At 40.8% G+C, this 17882-nt stretch overlaps 1 protein-coding gene across 2 annotated transcripts in view; it reads right to left on the reverse strand.

Annotated features, from left to right (window-relative positions):
* The window catches only part of OSBPL9 (oxysterol binding protein like 9), a 96409-nt gene that overhangs the window by 60008 nt on the left and 18519 nt on the right, over positions 1-17882 (reverse strand). For both annotated transcript variants that reach the window (XM_077333767.1, XM_077333766.1), the window contains exons 3-4: positions 15688-15766; positions 5465-5541 (exon numbers count right to left, since the gene is read on the reverse strand). In XM_077333767.1, the coding sequence (XP_077189882.1) occupies positions 5465-5541; positions 15688-15766 (156 nt within the window). The remainder of the gene's footprint in view (positions 1-5464; positions 5542-15687; positions 15767-17882) is intronic.

The following is a 17882-nucleotide window of genomic DNA, read 5'->3' on the forward strand; positions in this document are numbered from 1 at the left end:
TTAAACAGACGGGAAAGTTGCTTCATATGTCCATTGCTTGTTTACACAAAGATGCAATTTCACTTCCCCAATATTAGCTCAGCAACTGGGCAATCAAGTAGAAAATGCTGGTTTCCAAAGAAAAACACCAGGAAGATAAAAGGAGTATGTAATTTTAATCAGATGTTACTTTTTAATTTTTAAAATTCCTCTCCTGTTAACATGCAATGTGAAACAGCATTTAAACTCACACATTCATATTTCTATGAAATAAATATTAAGAGCAGTATGGTTGTTAAATTAAAAAGAAACATTTGTTGATCTTGGGCAAATGCTATAGTTACACGTACAAGCTTCCATACCATCATGAGAGGAGTTTGGGAAGGATGCAAGAACACAGTGACATATGAAGACACTATTGTCACTAAATTGTATTTTCCCATGGAGTTACGCTACAGTAGTGCCAATATCAGCTGAGGGCAGACTATATTTCTAGGAGCTTCCCCTCCCCCCATGTATGAAACCTAATGTGAGCTGGTCTTCAGAGTTAGGATTGCCAACAGCCTGGGGAAAAATATATTTAATAGAGTCTTATTTAACAAATTGTATTTTTAATCTCTCCCCCGCCCTTGAAATCCTACTGTATTCCTCAACATGGTGAGGGGGTGAACTGCGGAGCTCACAGCCTGCAGGCCAATTGCAGAGGTACAGGCAAACCACCCCGTTTTTCTGGCCAAGAAAATTCTATGGAAAGTGCGCCAACTATGGTATGGAGTGCTGGCCCCCCAGGCCACAAAGTATTGAACAAGCCACTGGGGAAGGGCGACAGCTCTCTGCCAGTAAACTGGGCATTTATGGACACCTAGCTGCGATGCAGCCCACGGAGAACGCAGAAGCCTGAGCCAAAAGAAAACCAGAAGGACTGCAACATGGAATGTACGTGGAATGTTGCAAGGAAAATTGGATATTGTGAAATCAGAAATGACCCGACTCAACATCAGTTTGCTAAGCATCAGTGAACTACACTGGACAGACAATGGCCACTTTCCACCCAAAGACTTCACAGCCTAGTCTTCTGGTCACAACAATATCAGAAAAAATGGCGTGGCCTTTATTGCGGATAAGATAACAGGTCATGCAGTGGAAAGTTACACAGCAGTAAATGACACAATTATGTCCATCTGAATTTGGGGAAAGCCAATAAACACAACTGTTGTGCAAGTGTACGCACCAACCACGGCTGCTGATGAAAATGAAATTGAAGATTTCTATGCAAAAATGCATGAAACAATTCAACAGGTGCCTCAAAAGGACATGATATACATTATTAGGGATTTCAATGCCAAAGTTGGAAATCAACAAGAATAGGGCATCTGCGGTAGCTTTGGACTAGGTGAGCGAAATGAAGCTGGTGACAGACTTATCCAGTTCCGTCAAGAAAACAAAATATCCGCCCTGAGCCATATGGAAGGGCGGTATATAGAAATAAAATAAAAATAAAAATATCGCTAACACCCTCTATGAACAGCCGAAACACCGTTTAAACACTTGGATATCTCCAGATGGCATACCATGTAATCAGATCGATTTTACTCTTTGCAGTCAGAGATGGCAGAGCTCTGTTCTAGCAGTAAAAACATTTCATGGAGTAGATTGTGGCTCTAATTATGAACTGTTGGTGGCCAAATTGAAAGTCAGATTACATAATATCAAGAAATATGTACCCCCAAAAAGTTTGATGTCACCAAGATTCCACCAACATATGCCATAGAAGTGAAGAACAAATTCAAACTGCTTGATACTAATGAGAAGCTACCTGAGGAACTGTGGCAAGAATTTCATTCTAATATCATAGAAGCTGCTTCACAACACATAACGTACAAAAAGCCGGAAAGAAGATGCAATTGGTTAACATCTGAAATCATCAAAATTGCTGAAAAGCGAAGAGCCGCAAAAGTTGCTGGCATGAGAGATGAATTCAGGAGGCTAAATGCAGATTTTCAATGTGCTACTAGACAAGATAAGGAAGCGTATTGGGCGCAATGATGCAAGCGACTGGAAGAGGAGTGTACTAGAGGCCACACCAGAAGCCTCTTTGGTCAGGTGAAACAAGTTTGGAGCACTTTCACTGCTCGTAAAGTGACCATCAAAGACAAACATGGAAAAGACTTGACTGACCATACCAACATCAAGGATCGATGGCGACAATATGCAGAAGAATTATATGCAAACACCAAGGTGCCTCAGTCACCAGCCCAAAACACTCGACACGAATTGGAACCACCTATACTGGAAGAAGAAATGGTCTGGGCTCTGAAACAGCTCCCAAATAATAAGGCTCCTGGCATAGATAACATTCCAGTGGAACTACTCAGATCTCTTCCACCAGCAGCAATCACAGCAAGATGGGACTATACCTAAATATCAAAAAGACCAAGATCATGATAATTACTGGCAGTAGCACCAAACTCACGACTGATAACGAGAAAAATCATTAATGCTCGACATGGCCAGCAGCAAAAGGAAATGTGGTCTGCAAAGGATCCGCTGGATCAAAGTCAATACAGGGATGACTATGAACAAACTAAAAGAAGCACTCAGAGACAGGGGTGCATGGTGAAGACTTTCCTATAGAATTGCCAAGGGTCGGACACGACTTAACGGATAACATCATTATTTATCTCCATGTCATTAAAAACTTCTGTTACCCATTACTACTAATTAATCCTCTATTAAAGGGATAACTGATTTTTCTTCAGGCCTGCTGGCAATTCTAGAAGTATTCAAGTGCAGAAAAGTTTCACCACCTTAAACTGAAATACCCTGAAGTGGGGAAAAAATCCAGTCCCCTGCAAGAAGCAAAAAGAAACTTTGATGGGGGGGGGCAATAAGCCCAATTAATTAGCATATTCTATTCTATTCTTCAGATCAAGGCTAAATGCATGAAGGAAGAGGAGCAGAACCAGATGTGAGAAATTGCTGGAGTTACTGTTACTCTATCCAGTGCATAAGAACAAAAGAACCACTCTCCTGGATCAGGCTACTGGTCCGTCTTCTCCAGTATCTCACACAGTAGCCAAACAGTTACTATAAAGAGCCAACAACAAGGTATAGATGTGTATAGACATATTCAGAGGTTTACTGCCTCTCAAAGGCCCATTATGCACGGCCGCCAAACGGCGATTTCGGGTCACATGGAAAACGCGGAGGGGGAAGACGCGACGCATACCGGTTATGTACGGGGCGGGGCGCGACGGCGGCAAAACCCAGAGTAACCGATTATGCACGCGACGATCCAGGCGCCGCTTCTGGTTGCGCCCCGGTCACCCGGAAGCTGCGCTTTCTTCCGCGTTTCACTGACGCGGCTTTTTCAGCGGCATGCACCGAAGCTGCGGCCGGTTGCAGTCGGCTCCATGCGTTATCGGTGATTTTAGTCGCCGCCATTCCACCCCGAATGTGCGCTAAAACCCCCGTGCATAATGGGTCAAAGTGGAGTTCCTTTTAGTTACCATGCCACTGATAGACATGTCTTCTATGAATCTATCTAATCCCCAATTGCCACCACTAAATCCTCTGGCAGTGAATGCCACATTTTAATCCTCTGCTGTGTAAAGAAGCATTTCCTTTTGTTCATCCTGAATCCACACCCCTTCAACTTCATTGGATGCCCTTGAGTTAGACAATTTAGAGAGCAAAAAAAATCTCCCAGTCTACTCTTAGTATCCTGTGCATAATTTTATAAACTTATATCATGCCCCACTCCATTAATCATCCCTTTTCTAAACTATGTTACAGGCTTTTCAGCTTCATAGGAAAAGTGCTCTGTTAATTATTTTGGCTTCCTTCGTCTGTACTTTATCTAGCTCAGCTTTGTCCTTTTCAGATACAGTGATCAGAACTGTACAATGTGTCCTTCACATGAGCAAGAGAAGGCGTTGTGGGAGCTTTAAAGGGAAAGAATGCATGACTATAGCAGCCCTGGAGAATGGGAAAAGAACCATTTTTAATTGCTTGGAAAGTGGTGTCACTCTGGAGTGACCTTTCACAAAGCACTGTTTTAAGTCATGTATGGATCTTCCCACATATCTCTTATCATCTCTTTGAGGATGGTGTCATAACCTTGTAAATACGAACATTTCTTTTCCACAAACTTTACTGAACAAAGCCAAAAACATGTCCACAGAGATCCTCCATTCATGCAGTACTTGGTTCTTCAACTGAATTAGAAACATTTGTTAATGGTAGACTAGTAATTCAGCATCAGTGTAATAAATTGCCACTCAAACGATCAGCTCTCAAATGAATACCTTTCTAGGTTTATGAGATTTATGTTAAAATAGATGTAAAGCCCATTGTATTTGGGGACACAATGAGCGCTAGAAGGTTTCCCCCCGCCCCCCTCACGCCCAACTCCACGGCTTTGTGGTGGGCAAAGGAGCAGCCCCGCTGTGTCAGCAACGCGGCAGGGCTGCCTCTTTGGCTGCCCCAAAGCCTTCCCCCCCGGCCCCCTCCCACCCGACTTGGAAGGCTGCCCCGGCTGGCTGCCTACCGGGCGTGTCGGCGGGCAGCTTCGTAATGGCGGCAGTAGGTCGAAGATAGGCAAGGAAGGGGGGTGGGCGGGCCAGGAGGCGCCTGCCGATTGGGCCCTCTGCTTGTCAGTCCGGGGCACTCAGACCCCCCCCCCTTGCCCTTACTGTTTTATTTATACCGCTCCCGTGGAGCGGTTACAGACTAGGGACCCAACCCCGTTGCATCCAGGAATACAAAGGGCACTAGACTGGGGAGGGATGGGGTGGAAGAACTCTGTGAATGGCTGTTGACTCTCCCCACAAGACCCAGAAAGGCTGCAGGCAGCTATTAGGGAACTCACTGGCAGTTCCCTTATGCAGCAGGGATCAGCAGCCTCTGAGGGAAGTGGAAGGAGGAGAGGGGGGTCAGAGGTAACAGAAGGCAATTGGCTGGCTCCTGGACAGACAGGCAAGCTGGTTGGAGAAGGAGGCACTCAGGGGTGGGCCAGCTGCCCTGAGTGGGTGTTAAGCACTGAGTGGCACTTAAGCCATAAGCCATGTTCCTCCTCCAAGGCCTTACCAGAAATATATTGTGGAACAGATGGCATTGTTCTACAAACATCATAAAATCCATGCTGTGGACAGACTCAAGACTACTATGGCCCAATTTTGTAAGAATAAAGATAAAATGGCCTGTACCCAGCAATGGATCAATGAAACAAAAAAGGAAAAAATGCTTGGTGATAATGATTTATTATCCATGCAGGCTTAATTAGTGGTCATCAGAACACTGAACTGGTGCTGGAACTGTCCACAGCAAATGCATAATAAATCAAACATCCATCACCTGGCATTTTTCCATATTTTATAACATGTATAACATATCCTACATTATCATCATGCATTCATAATTTTGATAAGGTTATCTTAGATAAACATTCTAAAAATGATCCATAACAGACTGCAAATAAACTTACTTGAAGCTGAAGGGTATGACGAAGGATGGTTTCCTCTAAAGCATGAATCCATTTCTCTCTCTCATCAGCATCTCGAGCTGGGGAAGTATTAAAAATATACTTAAGTGGCCTTAAGACAACAGATAGCCAATTGGCCCATCTTCTGAAAGCCAGCTGTTTTAGTATGTTGCATTTTAGTATGTTGATTTTGCTCCTAATTAAATTGACCGGTAATAGGATAGCTTAGTTCCGCAGGGCCAGCAAAAGGGAGCTCATCCACCAGCATTTGGTGGAGGTTGACCTGAACCAACTACTTTCCACTGGCCTCCGAGCCTTCCTTCTATGGTAACCACTGCCAATTCGTCCAACCTACAGGGCCATCAGTATGTGCTCTCCCCATTGTTCTACTGTTCTACTATGGCGTCTACTGTTACCACTGTATTATTATTATTATTATTATAAATTGAGTTATCTGTATTGTTCCTGAGCCTTTGGGGAGGGTGATACATAAATGAATGGTTTATTTAATGGCTAATATGGTTTGACAAAAGGAGGTAGTGCTGGGAAATACAAATCAGTAGTAGTAATACAACTAACATTCACATCTGCAGTCTTTATGGCAAATATGATACAAATACTCTACCGTGTTAGCTAAATTGTGACATTTTCTAATTTTTCATTAGCATATATACCAAACTGTAGCCATCAATTTGTGCTTACAATGTTTTTAGAGGGAAGAGACACCTAGGAAAAGTGAATCAACTGAGAAGTCTCTATAAAGTGGTATGGCAGACATCAAACCTGTTGTCACACCTATACCCTCACCCCCATAATTCATGCTCCCAGTCTGTGAAGCCAGTCCTACATAATACTGTAACTTCAACAGGTTTATTTTAATAGAATATCCTATATGAAAAAAGTAAAATTTGTGATTCCAGTCACATCAGAAATAATTAATGTACCAGTCCTATGCATGTCTACTCAGACACAGATTCCATTGTGTTCAAATGATCTTCTAGGGAAGTATGCATGAAATTACAGAATAAAACAAGGGATTTGGTCAAAATTACACAGGTAAGAGGGGCAGATGAAAACTAAATAAACAATAGTTTATGACAGCATTTACTTAATTATTGAATTTGTATCTCACTTTTTTTGCCTGAACCCCTAAAGCAATTCAAAATATCTAGCGAAAGCAGGCATATTACAAAAAAGTAAAATCACATCTCAATTTGGGGATCAATCCAACTGAACTGGGAAACAGTGTGTTTCTTTGCCTGCTGATGTCACCTCTCTCTTGGCTTTCTGTCACTGGACACCTGTCCTCATACATCTGGTCTAGGAAAAGGTGTGCTTAGTGTTTTTGCTTGGCTTGCTTCACACTCTGTCATAAGGCATCTGCTCTTACATGGCTGTCACATTAAAAGCGGGAAAGACGAAATCCCAAAGCAATCCCAATCCTCATTCTGATTACTGGCATGTCATTATGTTAATATGTTTTTTCCTCTTCAGTTTACTGTTGATTCTTGAAATATAGGTACTTTTATTTATTTTATTATATTTATATAATGCTCTCCCCTGAGGCTCAGGGTGGTTCACATAGAATGGAAAAACAGTACATGGAGCTTTGTATATTTTACATATAATTACCTAGCTCTACATAATATATAAATGGACTGCATTTTGGACCAGTTGTAGTTTCTGGATCAAGGTTAAGGGCAGGCCTGCGTAGAGTCTTGTCTATAGGTGACCATCACATGGATCACTGTGGCTAGGTGTTCCGGGGCCAAATAGGGCACTATAAATTTGGATTGGCAGAGGTGATAAAACCACAACACTCAAGGTTATTTCTATACGAAATAACAGTTCCAACAAGTCCGTGGTTCAGAATGGGTATATGGATTCCTGGGAGGGAGGTAAGGGGCCTTGTAGATGTTGCTGATTTTGGTCGGCCTCAACCATATATCTGGTGAAACAGCTCCTTTTTGCAGGCCCTGGAGAATTGCTTTAATTCTGTCAAGGCCCTGATCTCCTCCAGGAGCTCATTCCACCAGGTGGGGGCCAGGACAGAGAAGGCTCTGGCCCTGGTTCAGGCCAAGCGAGCTTCTTTTGGGCCAAGGATCCTTAACCAGTTGTTGTTGGTAGAGCATAGGGCTCTTTGAAGGGCATAGGCAAAGGCAGTCCCTCAGGTACACTGGGCCTTGACAGCGTATGGCCTTAAAGGTAATTACCAGAACCCTTAGCCTGATCCGGAATTTGACTGGTAGCCATTGCAGCTGATGGATGGGCCGTATGTGGGTTCCTGTGGGTTCCATGGTGTTCTTGTGAGGCTGCTGCATTTTGGACCAGTTGTAGTTTCTGGATCAAGGTTAAGGGCAGGCCTGCATAGAGTCTTGTCTATAGGTGACCATCACATGGATCACTGTGGCTAGGTGTTCCGGGGCCAAATAGGGCACTATAAGTTTGGATTGGCAGAGGTGATAAAATGCCAGCCATGCTACCTTTGTGACCTGGGCTTCCATTGTGAGGGAAGAATCCAAGATCATGCCCAGATTCCTCTCAGAGTGAATCACTGAGAGCTGCACACCATCCAGGGTGGACAGAGGCACTTCCTCACATGGACCCTTCCTACCCAGCCACAGGAGGTCTGTCTTTGAAGGACTGAGCTCCAGTTTTCCTTTCCCAGTTTCCCTTTCTCACACACTTCTAAATACATTTTTTTGGAGGGGGAGAAGGTCTCCCAATTTTTTCTAAAGAAGTGTTTTTGAGTAACTATCAGATAATACTAGGTTATATATTCATTATGCCGAAGTGCAAGCAACCACTGGTAGACAAAAAACCCTAAATAATATATCTTCTTTCCCATCATAAGGAACCAAACACATAAGTAATACAGTCAAAATAGTTTATTGAAGCACTGGGATCTCAAGAGCAGAATCTCCAATTACCACCAAAAATTATCAGCAAAGATGCAAGAATTGCTGCATTGATTTCTTCCACCCAATCCACAGACTATCTGTTTTAGTGGTAAAATAGGTTAATAATCTACCTTATGGCTATGCCTAGACATGGGCAATGGCAGCATTTGGCCTTTGGGCCAGGAAGGATTTTTGTTAACTCATACCAACTGCACATACCTTTTTGGGAATTATTGTAGAGTTCAACTATTATATCATTAATTGTTACAACTAAGTATCATGTGGTACCTTGAAGATTAACAGTTTCAGTGTACCATGTTTCTTGTGGGCTACAGCCATTTCATCACATGCATGGTGGCCTTCCATACTGTTAAGTGTATACAGCATAGGTTCAGGGAAAGAATATTTAATACACAATAGGCCAAAGGCTAAAGACAGCTGAAAGTAGTTTTTGGTCCTGCCTCCCTAGCAACAGCCGTGATAACCACCCATCAGGGATGGAGTCCTAGAACCAGGGGAGAATATGCTCAAAACTTTCGTTCTATGGTACTCTGTGACATTGACGCAATGTCAGTCTTGCAGTAACTAAGTGAGGGCTCTGTTTATGAAGCATCCTGATAAGCACTATGAAAGTCATTCACACTGACCACCAGCAATGTGGTTTTTCTGGAAAACTCTTGAACTAGAGAATTTTTTATGCCCTAAATAAATATACTAAATTTGATCATGCTCTATTTTGTCTTATATTCAATAGATTTTTTTATAAGCATCCATGTCAATTTTATATCCCAACTACAAATAGTTCAACTGAAATAACTAATTACTTTTTAAATAATCAAGTGTTTAATAGTAGATTCAAACAAATCCAAAATTTTGTGGAAATGTTTATTGCAGATAATACTTCTAAAGACTATATAGCATGTAATCATCATCACACCATATAAAAACTTAGCATCTTGCTGACGACGTGCTGAGCTTCTGATTCCTCCCAATAGGATGATGGCAATCCCCAACTGAGGGCCAATCAGAGGCTCTTCCTAGCTCCCCTGTGTGTTGGCCTGGCAGGTCAAGTGTGCTGCTAACATAGCAGCAGTGCTGGTTCAGAGGAGTTACCTTGAACTGGAGCAGCTGCTGAACACAGTCTGAATTGGAACTAGAGTTCCTGCAGCCATGGGCTGTACTGAAAGGACGGTCCCAATTAGCAGAGTCATAAACAAGCCAGGAAGTAACACCAGGGGATTACCAAAGCCAGGAGTGCTCAAAAGCAAGCCAAGATGTCAGAGCCACAGAATCAAGGTGCCAGTCAGGAAGTTTCCAAATAGAACATCAGGGCTCCAATCCAGGGACATCAGGAGATTCAAGGGAAGCAGGTGGAATCAGGCTGTCACATGTTGATGTATGTTTGCTTCCACACTGCTTTCTTCCTGGGCATGCCTTAAATCCAGTGTGCCATTTGCCTGGGAATTGTTTCTGCAACTACTCAGAGCTTATTTCCTGCAACAACACTGGCTTTGCAGATAAGCAAATTTCTGCCTGTTCTATAGTTCTGCCCTGAGTTTCCCTCTGCACCTATAAGCTGGAGGAGGGGAGTCAGAACTGTCAGTGTCTGAAGCTTGACTAATTTCCTCTAGCTGAGCATTCTCTAGCCCAAATTTTATCTATTTATTTATTATATTTATATACCATCCTCCCCGAAGGCTCAGGCCTGATGCCCTGATGGCTGGGCTGGATGCTGATTCATTTCAGGAGCATGGACTGTCTCTGCAGACATATCCACCTCTTCCTCAGAGGAGCTCTCAGAGCTGACAGGAGGGGCCGTGACACCCTGCTCCTCTGTGCTGCTTCCTGGCAGTTGGCATGAGGTAAGCCCAGGAGCTGGAGATGGCTGTCCAGCCATGCTCCACTGTGGCCACCCTGTGCTCCCTGCCCACCTGGCCATGGGAAGAGCTCGGAGGGGGGGATATCTGACCTATCACCTGCTCTCCCCTGCTCAGCAGGAGCATGGGCACAATGCTAGAGAGCCAAGGGTGGCAGGGCTCTTGCATAGCGCAGTGGCCTATCTGGTGAGCTCAGCTGGTCTGGTCTACAGTGGCTCTTCTGTCCTCCTGCTCTTCTACATCCCGTTTAAAAAAATGGGCTTTGCTACTAGTTCTCTTGTATTTGTTTGCATTTCATAAATTGCCCACTAACTTATTGATACACTGATTTTAACACACCCAAAGAACATAGGCCTTGTTGTCCTCATTCTCATCCACAGAAGTCATTGCAGCATCTCAGTTTCTCTGTCACTCTGCGTAGCATTCCCTTGCAAATTCCCTATCACCTTGAGGTAAATCTGATTCAAAATTACTTGAGTTGCATTCTGCTCTGCTAAAAGATGATTTTACCAATGAATCTATGGCCGACAATTTATCATACTTCATCTTTTGTGCCTGTAACTGATACTTTTGAGAAATAAAGGCCAATTTAGCAGTATAAACATTTGTTATTCTGTTACTATGTCTGGACTGAGCTGAGTGTCTTTCCCATTCCATTCACAAGTATCTTAAGCTAACACTTCCAGCTTCCCCAGCTCATGGAAGAGACAAAACATTGTCTTCTGCGATCACTGAAAGTGAAACCAAAATACATCACAATTTTTGTTTTGCTGTCATAGTCAAATGAAATATGAATTTTGGCTTTTATTTTGATTTGACCTACACAGCCAAATTCATAACATGAGTTTAAGCAACAAAAATCTTCCATCCCAGTTCTTCACTGATGGGAGAGTGTAAGACAAATGGATGGAGGGCATGAAAGGCCAAAAAAAATGCAAGGAAAACTTTAATATTGCCTATCCCTACAGACTATAAGAAATCAGTAGCCTGCTGCAAACAGCTGTTATTCTGATGCCAGAGAAAAAAAGAATGGAAAAGCCTTTAACGAATAATGTGGAACATGCAGTAACAACAGAATACCATTTTAATAAGTCAAGATGAAAGATAGTAGTAATGTACTTAAAATACAAAATGATCCTTAATTTCCAAACAGAAAACTGAATCCAACAAAACTCTGTGGTGAGATATATTCATGGGGGTGTGTATGCATGCACATACAGTCCAAGTATCCAGGAAAACATTATTTTGTAAATTAAAAACTGGCCTGATGAGAGAGAAAAAATACACACAAGAGACAGATCTATAGGTTAGGGCCCCTCCTCTATATAACAAAATTATCTTCAGTAATAATTATGAAATAAAATGAATAATAATAATGACCAGAAAATATATTCAGGTGGGTAGTGGTGTTGGTCTGAAGCAGCAGAACAAAGTTTTTAAAGGTGCCACTGGACCCAAGGCTTTTTTTCAATGGCCAGAAAAGAAATGCAGACAGTGAAAAATTCTTTTATTTAATTCTGTATATATAATAATGCCAGCAAAAAAAATCCAAATCCCAACAAGCTATTTCATCAGCATAATGTAGTGCTTAAAGCGCTGGACTCTGATTTGGGAAATCCAAACTCAAATCACCACTCATGACATGGAAGCTTGCTGGGTAATCTTGGGGCAGTCACATCGCTTTCAGCCTGGCCCTGGTCTGGATAGCTCCAGGAAAACCTGATTTCATTACATGTCAGAGGTTTAGCAGGGCTGATGTGGAGGCAGGCAATGGCAAACCAACTGCAAATGTCCTTTCCCTTGAAAATACTACAGGGTCAATATAAGTCAGCTGTGATTTGACAGCCAAAAAACAAACAAACAAAAAACGAGGAGGGAGGTGTTAAAAAATTCCACCATACCATTTGTGTTCTGAGCAGGCACTTAGGAGTGTTTCTGTTCTTCATTTTGAAGCTCAGGAGATGACCATCCCAAACACATGAAGATATTTTTAAGAGCAAGGTATCTCTCTGTGTATCAACTTTTACTTACTAACATTGGCCAAAACATCACAAAATAGTGACCGCAAGCTTCACCAAGCTGGATGTTAAGATATACACTACCCCCCCCCCAAAAAAAGGTGTCCCCATCCTCCTTTGTTTTCAAAGGTCTAAAGTTAAACAGAGAATCTTTGCAGTACTAATTGATGGCATTATTGTAAGCACGGCAGAACCAGTGCAATATCCAGAGTACCCAGTAGTACTAGTGCAATCACTGAGTGTCCAGCAGAACACAATGCTATTGTAGCAATGCCAGTTATGTTAGCAGAGTTTGCATATACAGAGAGTGAAGCATTAGGCTGCTTAATAATCAAATCGTTTTTATTCAGAAAAGAAACAACTATTTATAGAAAGAGGAGAGCTGGCTGTTGTCTGCAGTTACTCTATTCAACAGCTGTTCTAGAGGCAAGCAGGCAAGAAGTATGCTCATAAATAAGAAAGTCTCCTTTCTTATTTATCAGGACACTGGAGAAGATCATTTGAAAATCATCAGGAAGTTCCTATCCAATTTATGCTAAACATATCTGTGCAGGACACCCTTTATATTCTGCTCAATTATGCATACTGCAGATCTTGCATAATAAACTAATGTTAAGCACAGAATAAAGGGAGACAGAAAAATTAGGTAAAGGACAACAGAAATGAATGAGACAAATGTGGAAGAGAAGGATAAAATTAAGAGAGGGAAGGCTGTTTTATCTTGCTGCAGCATCCTAATAACTGCTTTGCATGATCTGGATGAGTTGGGTGCAAGGAAAAAAAGAGAAATGCTGCATTACTGGAAAGAATTACCTGCATACTAACAATTAGTGTTGTTAAGCAAGTTTGCTTCAGTCTTGGAGAAAATGAAGTGTAGCCAATTGGAAAGCTTTTTGCGGTGCTCATACTTCCCTGTGCCCCTAGTGGCTGAAGCCCAAACTGCATAAAAAAAATAAAAACAAAGACTTTCCTCCTTCATCTGGACTCAACATGACACTGGCTTCAAGGGCCTTCCTCATGCTGCACTGAGAGCAGAACCCCATCCCACCCCTTCACACACCACTGCATAAGGTTTCCTTAACTGCCATGAGCCGGCTTCAGGAGTGGTGGGGAATAAATCAAATAATAATAATAATAGTAATAATAATAGTAATAATAAAAGTCAAAGCTACTTGATGGCATTACACAAACACAGGCACGTACATGTAATTAGATGAAGGGTAGCCATGTTAGTTATCTTTAGTTATAGAAAAGAGCAAACTTCAAACGCTTTTGTTCCCAGTGCTCACCTACTAGGATTGTCCCCAAGCTTTCTCCCATGTCCAATTAATTTCAATGATCCCAACACCACAACTGGTAATTCCACAGGAATAACATTCTTTCCTCCCATCTTAAGATCAACTCTGAGACTATGGGAAAGAACCATGCATGAAGTCTTTAGTATGTCCTTAACACTGACAAATTGTATGTAAATCTAATCTGGTTTAGAAATTCTGACAAGAATGATAGGATTCAATGTATTGTCTGAAACAGTAAGGCAGTTTTATAATAACCTAAAGCAGTTTATAATATTAGACTTGTCCGTAAAAGAACAAGAATCTTGATCCACAGCACTTTCTTACTGATACAGGAGTAATAATGCTCTCATGTAATTATCCCACTGTCAAAGTCTTCAGCCATTCATTTCATGGAAAGCAAAGCCTTTATGTTAACATGCATGTGGAGGGGTCTGAACAAGGTTATTACATTTATAGGCACATAAGAATCATAAGTACTGGCTAAATTCTATCAGCACTCAACAGTAATCTGTACTTACAATGTCATTATTAATAAATATGTTACTTAGGACTGCAATTAATGAAGCAATCTAGAACCAATGTTGCATCACTAAGATAGTTTATTAAAGATTAGTAGCCAAGAACTGTCTTGAGAAGTTAGCTATGAGTACGCATTTAAATAATTCAATCTCCTAATTTTAAGTACTGAAATTTCATGGCATGCAAGAAGCAGTAGAACAAAAAGAGTTATTTTTTTTAAAGAAAACTAGAATAAGGATTCTTATAGGAAAGGAAATATATCAAATACCTAAATCACATTATTTTGAATTACTTTGTTCTGCTATACTTCTCTTTTCAGAGGCTTTACCTTCAAGTAGGCAACCCAGCAGCTACAGAATTGCTGCAAACTGAGAACTGCAGAAGGCATTCCTTTAATACCTGCAGTGAAAAACTGCAGTTTTCAACTGCATCAACTTATACAATATAGTTCCTAGCTTTTGAAGGATAGCTCTAGCTATGGTCTATTAGCAGCTTATTCTTTAGAGCAAAGGAATTAAATATTTATACTTTGTCTATCTGGTGTAATACAAAGAATTTTTGTGATGCCTTAACTAGCCAGATAAAAGCTATAGGATAGCCGAGTCACTGAGAAGAGACAGCAACAAACTACAAGTGAATACAATAAGGAGCCTAGCATTTATAATTCAAGGTATTTGACAATATAATAACCCAGCAGTGTTTTCTTTATTAAACAGTATAAGACAAAATAGTGGACTGTTGCATGGCAAATTTAGCAGTATTAAAAACAAGACTTAAGTCAGTCTCTAATTTTTACACATAATTATGTATGTCTCAAGCCAAACATTTACTTTGCAGCTTATCTGGAAATGAGAAAGGGAAAAAAATTACCAAATACTAACAACAGAGAAAGCCATGATATAAAACACAGGCTATAACCATGAAAATGGAAAAATTACAATATTTACCAATCTTGTTAAAAGGTATTTGGAAGAACAAATGAAAAGCTCATTACCTTACCCTTTCTACTGGTGAACCACAACATGCAATGACGAAACATAGCAGTAACAGATGGCATTGGAGTTAGTAAATATGAAAAAGGATAAGAGCAGGAAAATGGTGATTAGCAGGGAAGAACAAAGAAATATAGATGAAATGAGTGAGGACTTGTAGATCCTGAAGCAAAGTCCACCTTTAAATCAAATGTTGTCTCTGGTCTCCTTGCATATTTGAATTCTATATCAACAAAAGCTGCAACCTCCATGCGATCTCGTGGCTATCTTCATGCAGAAAAACATAACAGCACATCTTGATAAGGCAGACTGGTGGTAAAGGATTTTTTTGCAAGCAAAACCCATCAACAAACGCCCATTATTCTTTTTCCCTTGACTGATATATCCTTTAAATTTTTAATCTCCAGATCCTGCCAAAGCTACAGCCCTTTCTAGCACATGTGTATACAATGCAGATATAAATCCCTGCCTAACCCCCAGTGCTTCTGACTCCAGAATATTCTGTGCATATTTCTCATGCAGTTCATTATCTCAAATGCTTAAAATTAGTCCATTAAACAGTAAAGCAAAAGAATTATCAGTAATGATCTATTATAAGAAAGAACCTCTTCTTTCAGCTCACCCTGGAAATGGAAGGTTTTCTGATCAACAGTTATTGTGAAGGTGCTGTCGTCCTCATCATCTATACCAATCACAGCTCCCTGTGAAACAAAGAGCAAAAAAAAAATCCTGATAAGGAAACTGTGACATCAGCAGCAGCCTACCGCTACATGACTGGAATACAAAATACATGGGCAAATTTGGAAGCAAATCTCATACTGTAAACAGGCAGTACCTGAAAATCAAACCAGTTTGATTTCTGAGGATTAAGGATGCCATGTATTTTTCCTAAATTTGAAACAGATATTGTTACTGCAAAATCCAGCCAAAGCTTTTTAGCTCTTTTTCAAAATAGAAATCATACACTTGGCTTTAAAAAATGGATAAGGAAAAAATTGCTGAAAATCTTTAATCTTCTAAAGATAGTCTACTCTTCTAAATAAAGCTATATTGCAAGTCATACATGCTTTAAAAGACAATGGCATTTTGATACACCAACATATGAACTCTAGGGTTTGCAGTAGAAAATCTGATAATTCAAGAGGACAATGTTTTTCATGAAATAGTAACTACATCATGGTTTGGGGCTGTATTTTTAACCTGTACTTTCTGCACCAATTTCTTTGCTTATCAGGAACTAAATTTGTTCCCCAACAGTATGCTAACAGTTTTGTTTGTGTTCTGCATACAGTGTTCAATTATATTCTCAGGACAACAATAGAATTCTACCTACAGCTATATCTAGAAATATCAATACGGAAGGGGGGGGGAGATCTGTACCCACAAGCTCCCGAAAAGCACAGCAGTCAGTAGCTCCTGCCCTCGTCCCAAAACAGTGGAAACCCAACAGCTTACCATCAGTCAAATATTCCAAAAGTCAGTACCTATTAGTTGTCAAATAAACTATTTACACCACACTCACATGAAAGATGTTAAGCCCTGGTTATAGCTTAGACAAGTCTATTTCTTCACTTCTCTCAATAAGTGACTGATAGAAGATACAGTTTTTTCAAGGTGAAATATTAATGCAGAGGCTATCATCAGAATTAAAACAGTAGAACCTATGGAGTACACTCAACTAATTGCACCTCTTATGTAACTATATACTTCGTGAATTATCGAGGGAATGTAATAATTGCCCTTGGAAAATACATGAAATGGCAAACTGTTTCCCGCCTACCCACCTGTTCTCAGCACTGCTACATTTCAACAACAGGTCTCCAGAAGTTTTTAGATCACTATATCTCTCATATGCATTACAGAAATATGTTGCTTTTTAATATCCCTTACAAATTCCACTTTCTATTATTTAGCCAACGGCAACCACACAGTCCGTTAAATTTGTTTCTGCAGAGTTTGTTGTCCAATATTGCAAATTAACTATATGCATGGCAGAGGCTGTCAAAAGTTTGCTTATGAGTTACATCATCTTAAGTTGTAGGAATTCCTGCCTACTCAATGCTACCCAAGGTTCATGAAAACATACAACTTACTTCTATTTTTGGTGTTGACGAAATTCCATATTGTAACCAAACTTTCCCCTCCCCTTTTTAGCACACAAGATCCTTTCTGGGCCAAAAAGCAGCAGCAACCATACTGAGCAGTTAAAGTCAGTGTGAAGACATGGGAAAAAACAGGTGACTGTACTTTCCGTTTCAAGGCTGTTCAACCTCCAAAGGAAAATTAATCTCTTATCTATGCACAGGGTGAATCATTAAACTGGATACTTCATTGCAGACAGTATGCTTATGCCATCACACTTTAAGGGTTATGATAGCAAGCTAATCTATAGGAATATGACATAACCCAACTCCCTGCACTATGCAGGACACTCACAACCCTATCATTCATCCACTGTAACCTGCCACCTCCTTGAACCTTCACAGAATCAGCCTCTCTGTCTATCCAGCCTCTGTTTAAAAATTTCCAAAGATAGAGAACCCACCATCTCCCGAGCAAGCCTGTTCCACTGAGAAACTGCTCCAGTTACAAGACAATCATATAGATAAAATAAACCATCATTTGATATATTACAAGCTATTAATAGTTTGTTGCCAAGCTCTTTTCTAGGAAGAATCCTGAGCCTCATATTACGAGCATGGGACCCATAAGAACTTGTGGGGCCGGATTTTCTCCTCCTGCACTGTTTTCTCCTTTCTTTCTCTGAAAGCCACCATAACCTCTCCTTGCTTCCATCTTTCCTTCCCACCCATCACA

Source organism: Paroedura picta, chromosome 4 (assembly GCF_049243985.1).
Source record: "Paroedura picta isolate Pp20150507F chromosome 4, Ppicta_v3.0, whole genome shotgun sequence".
Lineage (NCBI taxonomy): Eukaryota > Metazoa > Chordata > Lepidosauria > Squamata > Gekkonidae > Paroedura > Paroedura picta.